This window comes from Coturnix japonica, chromosome 2, assembly GCF_001577835.2.
Source record: "Coturnix japonica isolate 7356 chromosome 2, Coturnix japonica 2.1, whole genome shotgun sequence".
Classification (NCBI taxonomy): Eukaryota; Metazoa; Chordata; class Aves; order Galliformes; family Phasianidae; genus Coturnix; species Coturnix japonica.
In genome coordinates, this window is record NC_029517.1 from 104,528,208 (window position 1) to 104,546,364 (window position 18,157).

General features: G+C 38.1%; 1 protein-coding gene across 1 annotated transcript in view; it reads right to left on the reverse strand.

Moving 5' to 3' along the window:
* The window catches only part of ARFGEF1 (ADP ribosylation factor guanine nucleotide exchange factor 1), a 79,875-nt gene that overhangs the window by 45,610 nt on the left and 16,108 nt on the right, over positions 1-18,157 (reverse strand). Inside the window, exons 2-4 of the mRNA XM_015855673.2 lie at positions 9,627-9,657; positions 5,014-5,170; positions 3,781-3,927 (exon numbers count right to left, since the gene is read on the reverse strand). Of these exons, the coding sequence (XP_015711159.1) occupies positions 3,781-3,927; positions 5,014-5,170; positions 9,627-9,657 (335 nt within the window). The remainder of the gene's footprint in view (positions 1-3,780; positions 3,928-5,013; positions 5,171-9,626; positions 9,658-18,157) is intronic.

Here is an 18,157-nt window from a genome sequence, read left to right on the forward strand (position 1 = left end):
AACAAACTATAGACAACAGCTTCATTAAATACAGGTACTTCTTTTCCTGCTCAAAATTCCTTTTACATTTCACCAGCCTTCTGAAAACCGGGGAGCGATAAGTTGAAATTCATACAACCATCCCCAAGTCTCACCCTCTCTCTGTTTAACATTTCAGTTTCTGCACAGAACTTGTAAAAACTCTGCTCCTGCTAACAGAAAGCATCATATGGGGAAGATGACAAAAGTTGCAATTAAATTACCATGAAAATAAAGCCAAAACCTATTTATATATTTAAACCACCTGGCCCTTCCTTTCTTCCCCCTACATAAACACATTCTTATACTATGTATAAGGCCTAACACTATGTATGGTATTTTCCCTTGCCTTTCAAAAAGCTTTACTTTGTACTCTCCCTTACTTCTAGGAGTTCCTGGGGGCTTTGTGAGACTTGCAACTATTGAGTTAAAACATGCTGAATCCCACAGTAAAAGCTGCACATATCTCCTTATGTATATGTATGTTCATGTAACATACCTACACATTCTTTATCATGGTCACACTCCAAAATTTATTCCCAAAGCTGTTCTTAACAGCCACAGCTCTGTTGACTTTTCTAGCTCCTCCTTACACATTTGAGCAGCACTTAAGAAGAGAAGCCAAACAAGCATAGCTCAGCCATAAACAGATTTTTTTTTCTTCTTTTTCCAAGCTCTATTACTGTATGACAAAAACAGCTCACTATATCTACCCTTGTTAAATTTAGGTAGTTAACAATTTTATTTTAGAAAGTTTGATTTTAACTTTCACTGCAATACAGTCTTAAGTCTTTTACATCTTTTAGTAAGAGAAAACACCAGTAGAACAGTTTGACAAGGCTACAGATAGATTACACACTCTTGTTTCTTGTTTTGGCTTAATAGCCTGAATTTCCTAAGTTCCCTCCATATACATTAAGACTATTAAGGTTTGGTTTCTTTCATACCAATTGATAAGGAAATCATGAAGCAAGAAACATGCATACATATACACACACTCCTCCTGACAGTCCAACATATTACCGCAAACTCACTGAATAACTCAACCTTCTTTCCATACCTGTATCTACTCACAGCTACCGAACTCTTAATGAGTTTGGTATGGCTACAGAGGTTCTGACAGTCATTCCTCTGGGTTTCCTTCCTTCTTAGGCACTGGAGAAAATAAACTCTGACCACTGTACATATCTGTAAACTGATACTGATTTTTAACTTGGATAATTTGTTAATATGCAACTTAGACCCATCTCTGTCACATTAACTTTATACCTCAGTACTATTTCTTCTACTCCACTATCATCATCTAGCAGAAACTTCGAGTGAACATGAGATGAAGATATTATGCAATGTTTCAGTGGCAGCATCCTTCTCTCTTGACAGTTTTTATTAAAGGTTTGATCTGATGGTATGTCCTAAATAGTGTCTCCTTATTCCATATCATAGATGAGTACAGCCTTATCACAGCTGATGTCACAACCAACCCTGAGAAACAGCTGGCAACCATCAGGACCTGGGAAAGCAACACAGTGGGCTGCAAACAATCCAGGAGACTTCTGGAGTCCATTGATGATAATTTCTAGCTCTAGGTATTAGACAGTCCAAACAGAAGTGAAGGGTTACTGGAACCAGTGTTCACCAATGCGGAGGAGAATAAAGAGGTTCTGACTGGAGAGAGTCTGAGCTGTAGCAACTGTGCTCTGGTTGAGTTAATGACCTTGAAGAATATGGGACTTTTGAAGTGAAAAGTTGGGATCCTGAACTTCAGAGGAGTAAAATTCCATTAAGGAATTACTTGTGATGTCCTGGGAAACTGAGGGACACAGGAATGGATCAGGCCTCGAAGCTCCTAAATGATACCTCAGAAGTAGATAATCTTTAAGGCCTCTTCCAACCTACACCATTCCATGACTGCTATGAGAAAGTCATCTAAAAACTAGCAAACAGCAAGACGTACGAACCCAACCCAGGCTCACAGATTATAGAATCATCATGGGATAGCCTAGATTGAAAAGGACCACAATGATCATCCAGTTTCAACACCCCTGCTATGTGCCAAGGTCGCCAACCACCAGACCAGGCTGCCCAGAGCCACATCCAACCTGGCCTTGAATGCCTCCAGGGAAGGAGACACTGATGGGAGGCACTGATTGGGAGGACAGATTTTGGAAGAATAGCTGGCAACTTACTAAGTGCCATCCTTCTAGCAGAACAAAAATAACCCTCCAGGACGGAAAGTGCTGGATTGAGCAGGATTCTTAAGGTTTTACAGTGATACTGGTTACAAATCTGTCTCTCAAAGGAACACTGATTATGTTCGTGAGTGCAAGCAGAGAAAGGTGGAGACCCAAGTCCTACATCTTCTACCTCCTGCTGGAATTAAAACTTGTCAGAGAATGTTACTAACTGCCACAGAACATTCTGAAAAGGCATGAAATCCACCCTTTGATCATACCGGATCATAACTCATCATACTAAATCATACTGAAGAAAACACATCCACAGACATCAGTTACAAAGCCTAGAAGAATATAACTAACCATTAAGTTTCATTATTGCTCATGTAAGAAGACAAAAGTTGTGGTATTTGTTAACATGATTTCTAATATTCTTGTTTTTTGTAGTGTACATGCACTGGACACACATGCAGCCATAGGTATCCACTTTCAGCTAGGAGGTTAATTCTGTCAGCATCTTGGCCAAGGTAAACGGGCTAAGGGTGGAGAGGGTAAAAATAAGAAAGCATTTGGAGAGAAGACACTACAGCAAAGGAGAGAGAAAATGGTTTCAGTCACTGAAAATAAGAATGAAAACTTTACTTCGTAAGATAAAAAGAAATGTCTTAAGTGCTTGGGCAAAACAGAAATATAAATTTATATATTTATATATAAACCCAAAATTTTTAACAATCATCTGCTGGAGAAATTGATTGTCAAGAAAAAGGACAAATGGAGCTAAGAAAAGGAATAAGAGAAACAAGTACCTAACTTGCACTAAAACAAGGAAATGCATTCTACAAGAATGTGAACATTTCAGGATGCCTATATGCAAGAATATAAGCCAGTAAACACTCTATTCTTGTTACCTGCCTTTTACTATATTATTCAGTACTGCTCATCATCAATAACATTCAAAGAGTACTCATAAAAGATCAGAGCATGATACTTCCATTAACCAACTTTGATTTTTTAGCATAATAATTTCCCAAAGTGAGTTTCCATAATTTGATGGGTGCAACCAGAAAACCCCTAGGGTTCACCAGAAACAACTGTCTAAATTCCACATGCATTGTTTACACAGCCTACAGAAAGAAAGACTAAACCTCTTTCAAGCATATGCTTATGACAGAGCAGCACAGAGATATCGTGGTAACAACTGACTGCCAGGTCTAATTCCATTTCATAAAATAATTTCAAAGTGGATTTAAAAATCTTAACATTTCTTAATTATCTTCATCCCTTGGCAGTACAGGATTTTTGACAGTAATTCTTCATAATTAGAGATGTCACTGAACTGCTGTGAATGAGATTTCACACAGTGCTCTATGCAAGAGTCTTTAAGCCACCACCAGGAATTCACTCAAAATGCAATGGGAGAGAGTAGGGAAAGGAACATGGGATACGCAGCTTCCATTTCAAGCAAACAACGAAGAAAGGACTATCATTGTACTTAGAAAATAAACATTTCTCCTTTCGAATTCTGAGGTCATAAATGTCTTCCTGTTGTCATCACTACAAATAGGGAAGTAGTGGTTAATTGTAGTACCTTTATTATTTGTAGCTGAACTCCTTCATCTGTTTGAGGCCCTTGAAAACAGCCACATATTGTCTCAATAATTCTATCAATTAATTTTTTGCCTGGAGCTGTACTGTCTGGAGCATTCCCTGTCAGATGACCATATGCAATAAGTTTCTGGAAGAGAGAAAAACATACAGAAGAACTCAGAACGTCAGCTTTTCATTATAATAAATTCATTTGATAAGTCTGATTTGTACACTCTTCTTAAAACTGTACATTCCACACCCAATCTCATTAAATGGAAAGGACTATTTTTCCTAAAGTCCTCCACGTTTGTTTAATTTTCATCTCAGCAACTGTAACAAAAGATTCATAAAGAAGATTAACATTAAAGCAGTGATAAAAGAGAAGTTCAGTGATAAAAGTTTTTCAGAATCTCATTTGTTTTAAAACAACCTCATATCAGATTGGTCTTCACCTATGTCATGGTTTTGACAACCTACAGTCAGCAAACAAATGTTTTTAATACCAAATAAACTACCAAACACCTACAATTTTTTTTAAAAATGCTTGTAGATAGCTAGTCTTCTCTCTTTTTTTTTTTTTTTCTATTTTCTCTCTTTGTATGTCTTCAACACTTAGAAAAGCAACATATTAACAAAATGAACAATATCCTGTTCCTACCGATTCAATCATGAGAGTATCTGTAAATTTCCATACTTATCAGTCAGCATGGCACCACTATCAGGCAGCATGCCAAGTATGCAAGTGTCTCTGAATGTAAACAGAGTTCACTGCTGTCAGGCCACTCATGAGAAAAGAATAGCTAAATCCTATGCTATAAACATAATTCTGAAAACATCTTGTTTTGAGAGACTAGATACCTCATACTTAAATATTTTATTGCTATTATAAAAAGCATAAAATAAATTATATAACTATATTCCAACAGTTAGTGAAATCTTAGTCTTTCATTAGTGGTATTGATAGCAATTTGAGTTAAACAAGTGCAAGTAAAAACAGGTAGCTTCACATTAACATTAAACTGATCAAAACAGACAACTACTAGCAGCTGTATGAACATATACACATTGTAGAGTAACTAGGACACATTCACCTACTGTCACATATACAGGTAATTTTGCTTTTTGTATGCAGTTTGAGAAAAGTAATACAAAAACATTATTACATACAACTGCTACTTTTCCTTCATAACAACAGAATTTGGATTTGACAGCTGAAACTCAACCTCATACAGACCTGTAAACAATCTAGAGATGTACTGACAATCCTGGGGCATTTTGACTGGCATGCCAATTCAAATGGTAGGAAGTACTTGTCCGCTTCAATGAAGCTGGTCTTTGATTTCACAGGCGGCAGAGTGCTTGAACCAGGTTTTGCTTCTCCATGAGGGGGACTAAACAGAATGATTACATGAGAATGCTGTAAGTGACCATACAAATAGTTTTCACCACTGCAACATTTATGAAACATATATAACAAAAATTAACATTAGGGAAGAGAAACTTCTACAAAGTTAACACAAAGTCAATATAAATATTCTTAACAGCTTTCATACTACCTTTGTGTTATTAATGGAACAGCAAATCGACTTATTTGTAGAATAAGTAGGGATCCAGTGGTCCCTACTGGTTTGAAAACATTAAAACTTGTTTCCTCTGAAAACAGAAAAAAACATCTGTTTCCTTGTTTCTCCCTGTAGTAGATAAAGGTGTTAGAGGGGAGCAAGGAGTGGAGCACAAAGAGAAGGGAATAAGAATTTCATTTAACAGCACTCCTATAAGAATTAACACTGTGGAAATCTCGTTAAAAGTTACATTAACGGAGCAGATAAAACTCTTGTTTAGAGGATGGTGGAAGTTAGATGCTACAACTACTGTATTACAATATGAGTTTGGTTCAGTAAATCTCTTTTGGAGATTAAATCTTAAAATCCAGCTATACTTCAATTCTAGATATAAATTGACAGAAAAACAAACTAACAAAAATAAACCCACAAAACTTTGACTTAGCTGTACTTCAGATGACACCACAGAATTTCAGGGTTCAGTGTTTACCAACATATCTCATAATCTGAAAGGACTGTAACTATAGAATGCTTGAGAAGATTAATTACAGTTTAATTGCTTACAGTATCTCTAATACACAAATCTCTCTATGTATCTTTACCTACAGAGTAAACTGTGCTATCTTACACAGATTTGATAAATAATTCAAAGAAAAAAAGTATAACCTTGTATCCTGTAGCAAAGGATTACGTAATTATTGCAGTAATGCTTAAATAAATTTAGATAAATAAATTTAGAGAATAATTTATTTCAAAACAAGGACCTCCACGTTTGTGTCAAATGAAAGCACTTGCTTCAAGGAAGTTCTTCATAGCCAGGATGATAGAAAATGTTTTTCAAGTTGCTGAAATACACAACTGACCTGCTAAGAGCTTATTGTACCTCCAAGGAACAGATGCACTCCCAAAGCCTCATAGTGAAAGCCTTAAACTAACCAAGCTGACAAAATATTAGTACTTCAGCTTTTTAAGGAGCAAGTTAAAATTTTCAAGCCCTTGGGGAAATATCTGGTATCACATTCAAACATCAATCCTTGTTCTGGTACTTTAAAGGGGTGTCTAAATTCCAAGTCTTAATAATGAATAGTCAGTGTTTAGATTCTACTTTTCTATTAAATAATTCCTTTTTTCAAGATTTAAGGATTTATCCCCATATATATATATTTTATTTGAAGAAAAACAGAGGCTTGCTCTTCAATCATATACATAACTTTAACTTATTTCTCAGTACTGTTTTGCTGTAGACAGAGCATTTTTTAGACAAATCAGGTTAGGTTGCTGAAGAATGCTATTCTTATATGCTCTTAAATTTCTCTGAAATTCCTACAAGAGTTTGTCTGTAAGGAATGAAAGGATGGTGCCTCTTGTTATGGTCCTGGCTACTCTTCATCTATCGATATCATTAAAATTAGGTTAAAATGGTACTTTCTAAATCAAACTAGTTTTTCATAACTAAGAAAAAAGCCATGACGAGACTCAGAAAATGAAGAGCCTACTACAGAAAGCAACTGCTGAAGCATGAAGCTTCTTTTAGGTGTAGGCTGGAAAGACAGTTCAGGAAGTTTATCACCTTGATGCTGATGAAAAGGAAGACATGGCAGGGAGAAGGGAGACCCAAAGCTCATCTTAATGTCAGCCAAAAATTCCTTCGTCTAGCTGTCTTCTATTGGTTTTCACCTCCTACAACTCCCTTCCCATCAGACCATGTAACTGGAAACAGTGTTTAACAGAACCTTCTTCCACCAAGGGCTCTACCAAGTATGCGGAATATAAAAATCAGCTAGTAATTACATAAAGGATTCTATGACCCCCATGGAGAGGACCCCACACCTCTCTGTCCCTGTGCCAGCAATCTGGTACCACAAAGCACAGCAGTGCTGTCTGATGGGCAGGGAGTTGTGGCTCCGGGCCCGGCCCTGGTCACCACGGCAAAGAGAACCACAGAACTTGTTTTCTCCTCTAGTCTCACATCTTTATTACTGTTCTGTGCTGTTAGGAGAACACTGAGAGGTCTAAAGAGTAGGAATGAGAAGCAAAATTTAAAGGCATATGTCCTACAAATACTACCTACACTCTTTAGTTTGGGTGATTCTACGTGGAGCTATGAATTGGATTTGATGATCCTTATGGGTGGTCCCTTCCAGCTTGAGATTTTCTATGATTCTATATCACTCACAGAAACAAGCTAATCTATACACCAAACAAAGTATTTTTAAAATGATTTTGACAGCATCTGCTGTATAACAGTTACATAAATCAGCCTGTCCTTTTCTATTCCCCTTTGTCCCACTGTCAAACACCAGCCCTGTTTAAACACAAAACAAACCAAAACAAAGAAGCTGTTTTCTATGCAAAATCCTGGGGAAGTATGAATTATCTGTTTTTTCAGTACATTCCAGGTGACTGGTGAAAGGAGCCTTTTCCTAGAGAAGGGACCGAAAAAAATAACTAATTATCACTGCAAGACCTTTGCTAACATACTCAAATCTCCATTACAGCTATCAGAAACTGAATTTTATTAACTGTTTCCCAATTTGGAGGCCTAGAAAAAGAACATCTTCTCATGCATGTAAAAAAAAACAAACCCAAACTTTATGGTAAGATTGGCAAAAAACCAATCACAGTTAAAGTCTGGCAATGCCATCAAAGCAAAAGGCTACTACCAGAATAAAGACATCACCAAAGAAATCCAAATCTATTTATCTAGCACGCACAGACAACTGGTATGGTTGTTACAAGTGTCACATGCAGGCTCTCATTCATCACTAACAAAAATGCAGAGGAAAAAACCTGGTGACCGTGATGAAAAATAGTGTATTGTAACTGAGAATTTGCTCTATCAAATAGTGTTATTATGCTCTGTGTATCTACTGATGTTTCTGTGGAAATAAACAGGAGGCATTACTTTCAGAGCAATCCAGGTTTATTAAGGTCCAGCTCTACCACTACTTTTTTGACAGTATTTAACTATAGGACAAGACATTACTTATCCTCCAGTGCCCAGAACATTTACCACTCACTGAATATTTCATGGCATGCAATTTTATTTTTTCTTTCAATTCTTCACAATGTGGACTGTTATTTATTTTTTCTATTGTTAACAAAGCTTTTTATAGGAACACAACAGTACTATCTTGCAGACGCTGTGGTGCTCAGTGCAACATCATCTGAACACTGCACAAATATTAGATCTGTTCTTAACAACGTAGGAGCTGATAGCACTGATTCTACTTTACTAGAGCGAACTGAAGCACAGTGACTTAATCAGATGCATCTATTAATTTTTGTATGCCCAATTTGAAATGTCATGAGAATAAATTGTTCAGTGCATTTGATATTAAATAAGTCCTGATATCTGAAATAAAGTTCTTGCTTGCTTCTATTCCAGCTAGAAGTGTTTAAATTTCCAGACCAAATCCGTAGCTCTCCACTTGAGTGCTCAAAGGATAAAGCAGAAATTGTCAGCAGCCAGTTCTGACAACTGCAGTTTAAATTACTTGCCTAAAAGAGAAATTCATTTCCACAGCAGAGAAACAGGTCCCCAAGCAGCATTCAAATGCTTATGCCATAAGAACAGTTCATCAGTTTCGTTTACTAGTCCGGTTCTTTCAGTAAGCAGTAAGAACAGTCATATTAATGCCCTGACTCATGGTTAATGATGTACACTGAATGATAAAGACGACCCCGTAGAACATGTAATTACATACTAATAATGGATTCACAGTTTATCAATGCTTAACACATTACTTGCTGGCAGCGGAAGGGAGATGAATACCAGTTCTGCCTTGACTTTCCACAGAAAACTAGACCTATTCCCTAACAAGATCCTTTCCGCACACTACCTTTTCAAATTACACCACTCTATTCATTTTCACTTCCCCACTTCAGCCTCTCTCCCCTTGCTTGCTCACAGTTTAAGTCTTTTACGTGCATTCCAGGCCTTTGCTCTTCTCTGAACTCACGCATAATCCTTTTCGCCCACGTCCCTCTGCCACTGCTTTTTTCTGCATTACCTACAAAGTAATTTTCTAATCTATTCCTACCCTTTCCAGTCACTTACAGTCTGTCCCCTCTAAGCTGTTTCCTGCCTCTACTCCCAGGTCCCGTGCCTTGTAACCTAAGAGCCAGTAATAGAAGCAGCACTTCTAGCATGTTTCAGGATACCACCATAAAATAACTTGAGAATGTTTTTCAGAGTGATCCCATATTCACAACTCAGAATAAACGTGGCACACATTGTAAGAAGACAAAACATAATTAGTCAATATGAACAAATACCACATACCTTTGCTTCTCTGTTTCAGTCTTTATTTCCTCTGTAAAAATGAAACAAAGGCATAGTTAGTCATAAGCACAAACACAAAATCGAACATTCATTTAAATGTTTGGAAAGCAAAACTATTCAGGGAAGCATTTGAACTGGAAATTTACAACAGCAAATAAAGCAGTTTTGTTAAAAGTTTCTATTACTCCATTGCACTGGTTGCAAACCATATCAAAATCACGCTATAAATCTGCATGACAAACTTAGCACTTAAGCTTGCATTCAATCATGCCAACTAAATACCATAAGCCCAAAACAGTTCTGCAGAAACACAGCCTTTTGTAACTCGCTCCTCTCTTTCACAGTTTGAATATATAGAAATAATGAGGAAAACTCAAAATACTAAAGCTATTCATCTACTCATAAGCAATATACTGCTCATTAAATGCAGATTTTTACAGATAACAACAAAAACCACCACTGAGGGATTTGGACTCGTTTAGCTTGGAGAAAAGGCTCTGAAGAGAGCTCATTGCAGCCTGCCAGTACTTGAAAGAAGGTTACAAACAGGAAGGAGACTGACTATTTCCAAGAACTGATAGTGATAGGACACAGGCAAACTGCTTTAAACTAAAAGAGGGAGATTTAGGTGGGACATTAGGTGGAAATTCTTAACTCAAAGGGTTGTGAAGCAGTGGTAAAGCCTGCCCAGAGAAGCAGTGGATGCCCCATCCCTGAAGGTGCTCAAGGCCAGGTTGGATGGGGCCCTGGGCAGCCTTAGCTGGTGGGTAGCTTCACCTGGAATGCTGTCCAGTTCTGTGCTCATGAGTAAGAGAGAGACCTGGACATAATGGAGAGAGCCCAATGAAAGTCAACAAAGATAACAAAGGGATAAGAGTACATCATTCAAGAGAGCTGGGACTTCTCAACCTGGAGTAGCCTCAGGGAATATCTCATTGATGGATGTAAAACGAAAGGTACAAAGAAGCCAAGCTCCCTTCATTTGTTCCCAGAGGCAGAACAAGAGGCAACGGACACAAACTGCAACACGGGTGGTTCCCTCTGAACATCATGCATCACTTCTGAGCTGTGTGGGTGACAGAGCTCTGGTCCGGCTTGTCCAGAGAAACTGTTGAGTCTCCCAGTGGAGATCTCCAACAGCTGCCTGGACACAGGCCTGGGCCCCCTGCTCCAGAATCCCTGCTTGAGCAGGGGCTGGGCCATATCAGGCTGGGAGACAGAGGGTCCTGCCAACCTCAGCTGTTCTGTGACCTTATCTCAGTTTGTCAACATCAGAAATACCAGACCAGCATTAGGAAGACGTTAGAGTTCAATATAGTGTTATTTAAGCCTGAATACACTGCTCTATTTGCTTTAGAACTGTATCTTGAAACAGAGTCCATTAGATAAAATGGAGTAATGACTTCCTCACCAGTTAGCTCTCCTCCCTCAAAAACAGGGAAAAAAACAAAACACAACAGTGTCAACCCTAATAACACAAATTCATTTTACACTGAGATTACTAAACTCCAAGAAAACTGTCTATCTACACAATACTTTATTTAACTATTTTATTTAATATAACACTCATGCATAGGAGTCAAGTACCCTTTATTGACAACACAAATATTTTAAGTTACTTCATACTTTGCTTGTGGAAAGCAATAATAAAGGAGGCTGAAGATGGAAGACTCTCAGAATTTTCCTTTGGGGTTCCTCCATGTATCAAATGGGAATAGTAGAACCCTTCTTAAACAAAGAAAAAAAGCTCTGTGATCTTCTCTAGCAATCTAGTTTAGGAAATCTCTTCTTAGAAAGGAAATAAAGAGGACAAAGAATTGAGAAAAATGGAAAAACAGAAAATGTGACTTGTTTTAGAAAGATAAACCAAAAAAGCTTCACAAAAACAACACTAAGTGTTCCTCCACAAAGTGCAAAGCTCCAACTCATGAATAACCGTGGTTGCCTTCCTCAAATGCACACTGCTGGAATGTTAAACCTCTTAAAGCTTACCTTAAGGGACAGACTGTAATGGAACTTTGCCATTACTGAGAATGGAAAGAATTATGATTATTGAATAGGAGAATTACCCTAAAGAAGAAACAACGCAGCTCTTCAGCTACACTTCTGCGTTCTCAACCCCTCCATTCTCACATGTAAAACATCTCTATTAAAAGCAAGTCCTAAGCTCAAATATTCTTTCTGTACTATTAAAAGCAGATGTGACAACAGGTCAGTGTTCAGCTGTTCTCTCAGAAGTTTTACAAGACAGAAGGCATGGGTTTAACTGCATGCTTAAACACATTTCTTCACCTGGAAGCACTACATAGACACAGTCTCCCACAGAGAAACATAAAATAACACTCCTGAAAACGAGTATTAAAATTAGTGGCTCTGCTTTGCTCTCTTTTTATTCCTAACCTGAAAGAATACATCAAACTTTGCAATCTTAGTACTACATGAGGTCATCTGAATTTATTCTCTGTTTTATAAATTACAGCAGTCCTTGAAAGATAATTAAATAATCCAGTGTGAACCAATTAGAGCCCTCCCTACACTGTTTGTAATCTAAAAGGTTGTCTTTGGAATAGGTCACAATAATTCATGAGAGAAAAATGGAAATTTTTACAACTGAAGGAATTATACTGCAATTACAAGGAAAGATCTTTTGGAAGCATTAGTCCAATTACACAATGCTGCTCTTTCAAGCAGCACTGTGCAACCCCGTTAACGTAACGCAGAGGTTTCATAACCTGAAATAAAAAACCAAACATCTTTAAAGCAGTTCTTTTAGGAGGCTAAAACATTTTAAGTGGGAAATAAATAAAAACATGCTATGACACCATTGCTTTGAGTAAGACAGACATCAGACTGGAAGTTTACTTTCACCCTTGAGGAAAGAGAACACCTTATTTTCCTGCACTGATAGCTCCCTCTCCTCTCCACACCAAAACACAACTCAATCACGGTATAATTACATGGTCATGTAATAACCACATTCAGTGGGAAGCACACATAAACCTAAGAAGCATTATCAGCAGGGGGAAAAAAAAACCAACACAGCAGATCATAATCAAGAAAAGTAGCAATTCTTACACTAGCTAAATAATCCCTCAATGGCAGGTTAATTGAAAGACTGACACATTCTTTTTCAGTGGTAAGAAGTACTTCCTAAAACACCCAATGATTACTTAGAAAAGCAAGATGAAGCCAGGCATGAAGATGTGGGCTGCTTCCTTGTTTTGTTCATCTCCTCCCCAGAGCACACACCCAAAGCCACAAAGGCGAGAATCAAGGGCTGGAAAAGCTTATTATCCGAGCGTGACCGTTCATTTTGAGAAGGAAGCATAAGGGAAGACTTAAGATGCTAGAATAGAAAAAGAAAGCTGCAGAAAAGGAATACAGCTTCCAAGAATTTTCTGCATTACCAAAAAGAACTCCTATTAGTCTATGATATCAAAACAACGATGCATTCATAAAAGGAATTTACTGGGGTGAAGTGCAGCAGAAATAAGAAGAAATAAATTCCCCCAAACTCTCACTTTCGTACACAGCTACAGAAGACCTGCTTAACAGATCTGTATCACAGTGTTAAATGTGGCTCTTCCTACTATTGCTTTTTACTGTAAAATAGGAAAATACTTCACAAAGTCTTTACACAGTTTGATGGCAAGAAAATAACACAGACTTAAAAACATTTCTCACACATTTTCCCGTTCTCACACAGAACTGTATTCAAAAAGCAAGAGAACATATTCCCACAATACTCTATTCCAAACAAGTGACTTTGCCTGTCAGAGAAGCACACATTAGGCCAGTTCTACAAGGACTCACGCATTGGAATTGAATTCAGAGCAAACAGAATTGAAGCTTATTTACCTAAATGAAAACTTACTGGAACAGAAGACATCCATTATTTTCTCTGGAGGAAAACAAGTTGGCTCATAAACATCACACCCTAGATTTATACACATGTATGTCTGCGTGGACACATCGCATTTATGAGGGTCTGTAAAGAGAGAGCTGCATCCAGCACAGGCATAGCACAGATCTCCTCATGCTTCCAGGGCAACCTCTGCTCTGTCAGAGCCTCTGCCCACCCACTGCTCCTGTTCCAAGGTGTTTTCCTGTGCTGACAATGTATGGAGAACAGTAACATGCAAACTTAGGTCTTGATATTTTCCTTTTCTATTTCATTTTTAATTGTAGAGGTGTAATCGACTTTCACTAACTTTCAATATATCCACCTGCAGTGTTAATCTCTTTCAGTATATGCAAATAAATCCATAAAAATAATTAAGCAGTTTGGTACAACACTGTCATTCTCAATCAGCACATCAGGTTGACTTCCCTAAAACTGGTACTAGAGTACACAAATTCCCTACAGGAACGTACTGATCTGATCAGTGTTTTAGCCTCCAGAAGAAACCACTCACTACAAAAACTGAAGTTCTTCCTTAGATGGGATTCCCAAGATACACATAACAACATGTCCTATAAGCCCTATAAACAGCTTTCCCCATGACAGCGTCTGGAATGCAGACATCTCCTGCCTTGCCCCAAATCCTCAGCAACTGTTTCTATGAGATGGACCAAAAAAACCCAAACAATCCTATTTGTGGGACGCCAGGAAGAGTACGACAGCAGCATAGTTCTGGTTTAATCCAGAAAGCCAACCTTACCCTGATTAGAAAGAAGCAGAAAGAATACAAAAACAGGCATGTGCATTTATAGAACCTAAGTGTGATCTTTAGCTGTGTGCATTCTCTCTGTTCTAGTAGTGTGCCAGGTCCTTAGCCCAGACCTTAGCACTGACACTCAGTTTTAGTTTATTTATGCACCTGCTCTTCTGACTACTGTTAGTTGCTGGAGTCCCTTAAGCTTTCTTTTTATTTGTCTCCTCCATTTGCAAGATCACAACTCACACAGCTGTGCGCAGGCTCCATGCAGATATATAAGCAAGTCACTGCTGTGGTCTACATTCAAGTAAGGCCATAACAGCAAGTCATTCTTGTATGAATACACAAAACAGTTTTAAGAATCTAGTTAAACACTTCCACCCCCTTCCCATTCCTGCGTTTATTATGTTGCTACAACTTCACGTTTAGAGGCATTAAGGGAATAACTAAGCAGGCAGCAATTAATCACATAATTAAAGAAATGTTTCAAACAAACATCAATGATATTTCAAGTCTGACAACTCTTGCTGAAATTCAGTGGAGATCCTCCTTGCCCTACTCTGCAAAATCCTGAAACCTCTAACCGACTGGGACACTATGGCATATCTCAATAGCTTCCAAAAACGGGAAACTGGACCCTTTGAAGTATGCAGAGAACTAAGTATGTGGTACATACACATGCATACATATAAACATAAAACTTCTGCACGGGTGAGGTACTTCAGATGGCACTTAGAATATTTCTTTGTTATATTCATTCTAGCTTTAGAGGAATATGTAATTTATTATACCGTATCTTCTGATCTGTGAGAGGTGAGGCAAACCTGTTGAAATACAATGAAATATCGCTATTTTCACATCTGCTACTTGAAACACAGCAAGTGTGCCTGATGGTCCATATTGTGCTTTCTATCTGTGAAGTAATCTTCTCGCTTTTCTTTGTAGTCATTCATACAAACGAGCTACAACTCCCTTCCCTTGCTCACAATAGAATTCATTTGGGAATACTCTGGTGTAAATTCAGAAACCTAAATGCATAACCTGACTTGACTCAGCCAACTGCACCACCTACTATTCTCTGGGTCTTTAGGTATACTTTCTAAGAGAGAATCACTAGCAAACCCATTCAAAAGAACAAGCCGCTGGCTGCTTTCTGCTTAAAATTAATTCAGAATAGTTCAATGCAGGGGTGTTTTATGAAAGATTATCACAGAAATTCTAGTCTACTTCCAAAGCCATGTCAAGAATACTGTCAAGTTGCTCCAATCGTCTTCACAGGGAAGAATGGGGGGACACACAGATGTAGGTCACACACTGCCAAGAATAACTGAATTGCTCTCAGTAGCATTTACATTCTAACGTGTGGCTGAAAAGTCTTTTTTTCCTGTAGCAGTAAATCCCTCTGCTTCCCTCCAGTATTTTACAAGTCTCCATCTTTCCTGAAATCTACAGATAAGTCCCGGAAGTATCCAGACTTCTGTCTTCAAACCTCAAAGACATTTCTTATACTTAGATCAAAATCTAAGAGTGGAAGTAGACCGTTTACATCTTTAAACAGTTAAAAGGCGAGGACAGCTATATATATTTTATCAAACACTACACACGTTTAAAACCATCTTCCCCCGACATTTTTTGATAACTTCTCCCATTACTCCCAGGCACTGGTTTTATTCAGAACTCACTGTACAGGCTGCTCTGAAGATGCATTAATACACACACAGTTCTGCTCCTTACCAAATGCAGTCACCTACACAGACTACAAAAAAGATCTTGATGAGATGTACAGTTTCCCCAAATGCTTTGCCCAACCCAATGGAGAGTGACCACTAGAAAAGGTGGCTCCTGTTCTATTCCACAAGTGTCTTCATGCCTAACTGCACACTCCTGTCACAATCACTGGCAAGGCACAAAGTTTATGCACCTTGATAATTCAAGACTTCACTGGGATCAATGAGCTATTTCATCTCACTGTAAAGCAGCACAGACACTACTTGCTGGACTTCATGCACAACGCACGTTTCAGGAAGCAAAAGTTCGAACAGAACTGCCCATTTGCAGCCCACTAGAATAAATACACCGCAAGATGATATGAAATTCACCTATTTCCTTTCATCAGCATCAGTACTTTTTGTAATGAATTAAGTTCAAGAAGGCCAACAATGTTTCTTCATTGGGAAAGAGGAAAGGAGTCTGCAGCTGGATTTTCCTCTTTATACTCCCAATGCGTGGAGTGTTTTCTAACCCCTTTTTTCCCCCTTATATCCCATGTTAAAATTGTTGGAGGTGCGTAATTCCTGATTCCAGAGGCTTCTATCCTCAGCACACTGCAACAGCTACAAAGAAAAAAAGCTGGTAACAGTGTTTTGAAAACTACGAAGTTCCCACAGGTATTTTGATCATATTTTTTATCTTTATTTATTTATTTTTTTGCTTGAATTAAGCAGCGTATGAGTGCTATGCAGACCAAGACATCAGATGCCACTCAGGACAATGAAAGCTTTCTCAGAAAGAAAAACTGAAGGATGTTGTTCAGTGAGTTGAAAGGCACAAACCTTTTTGCTGCTTTGTGTGCCACGCAACCTTCCTCATTACATCATCTGTATAAAGACAGCACACTGTCTGTACACTCCTGCACAGGGACCTCACCAGTCAAAACAGGGACCTCACCAGTTGAAACATAACACAGTTACACTGGATTTTAAAAAGTAAAAGTTAGAAGCTTTTAACTGAAAGTTTAATTTTTTAAAACGTGAATCAATTCTTCCATCTGGTTTTACCACGTGACTGAGGGTAAAATACAGAAAAAGAACTACTTTAGCCACGACTACTGCTGCTGCTGGGGAAATACAGGGTGTTAATTGTAATGGACTGGAATCGGAGAAAGAACAGAAAATTAAATTGAAAGAGTGAGCACGTTCTGAAGGAGGTGATTAATTATTTTACTAAAGCATTGAAGAGAACAAAACTCTGTGGAGAAACAACCAAATTAAAACCAATCACCTGGAAAAGTCTCACAAAAGGATATTCTACAGCTATCTAGACTGGAGGAAATGTAACTTACAGAAAACATCATTTTACTGAATGCAGTAGCATATGGCATTCTGATCAGTATACAAGAATTCTGTCAGTGTCTCTCTCTTACCTGGTAACAGCAGTCCAGTCTATGAAAACTACTGGAAGTCTTATGAGACAGATCAGCAGCCTTTCTGCCTTAATACCTAATTGATTTGACTTCAAATACTCGTCCCAAGAATCCTAAGTACCATCTAACTAACCCACAACAAGCAGAAAGAAAATAGTAACTACAAGTCCATAAGTAAGTCTTTAAATAAATGAGATTTATGACGGAATTTATATTCACATTCTCCCCGTCATGCAACACAATATCATGAAGCGCTCAACGCACACGAAGCTCATGGAAATGCCTGCAACTCCATGACAAAGACCTAAGAATTTACTCAATGAATTACACTTCAAACTTAGGAAAGGAGGAAAGGAAGAGAAAGAAGAAGCTTTAAGGAACAATACAATTTAATGGTTTAAAGTAATACATAATCCTTCCACGTTTCTTCAAAGCAGTTCATACAAGGTAATAGGAGCATTTTCCTAATACTTCCTTACTGATTGAACTGATGGAACACAGCACTTTCCCGACATAGTTATCGAAGAGAAAACAGAGAAATGACTCCAAATATCCAGTCCTTTCTCTGTTTTCACAGCAATTCAGCCAGGTGAATATTTTCTTTCAGTCAGCAAAATTTTAGCCTCATGTCTGAAAAGGCCCACAGAGCATGGTTGGTTTACATTTCCTCCAACCCATCACGAAATCAGTATCTCCATTGTTTTACAGACTAAAACATATTTGCCTAGTTC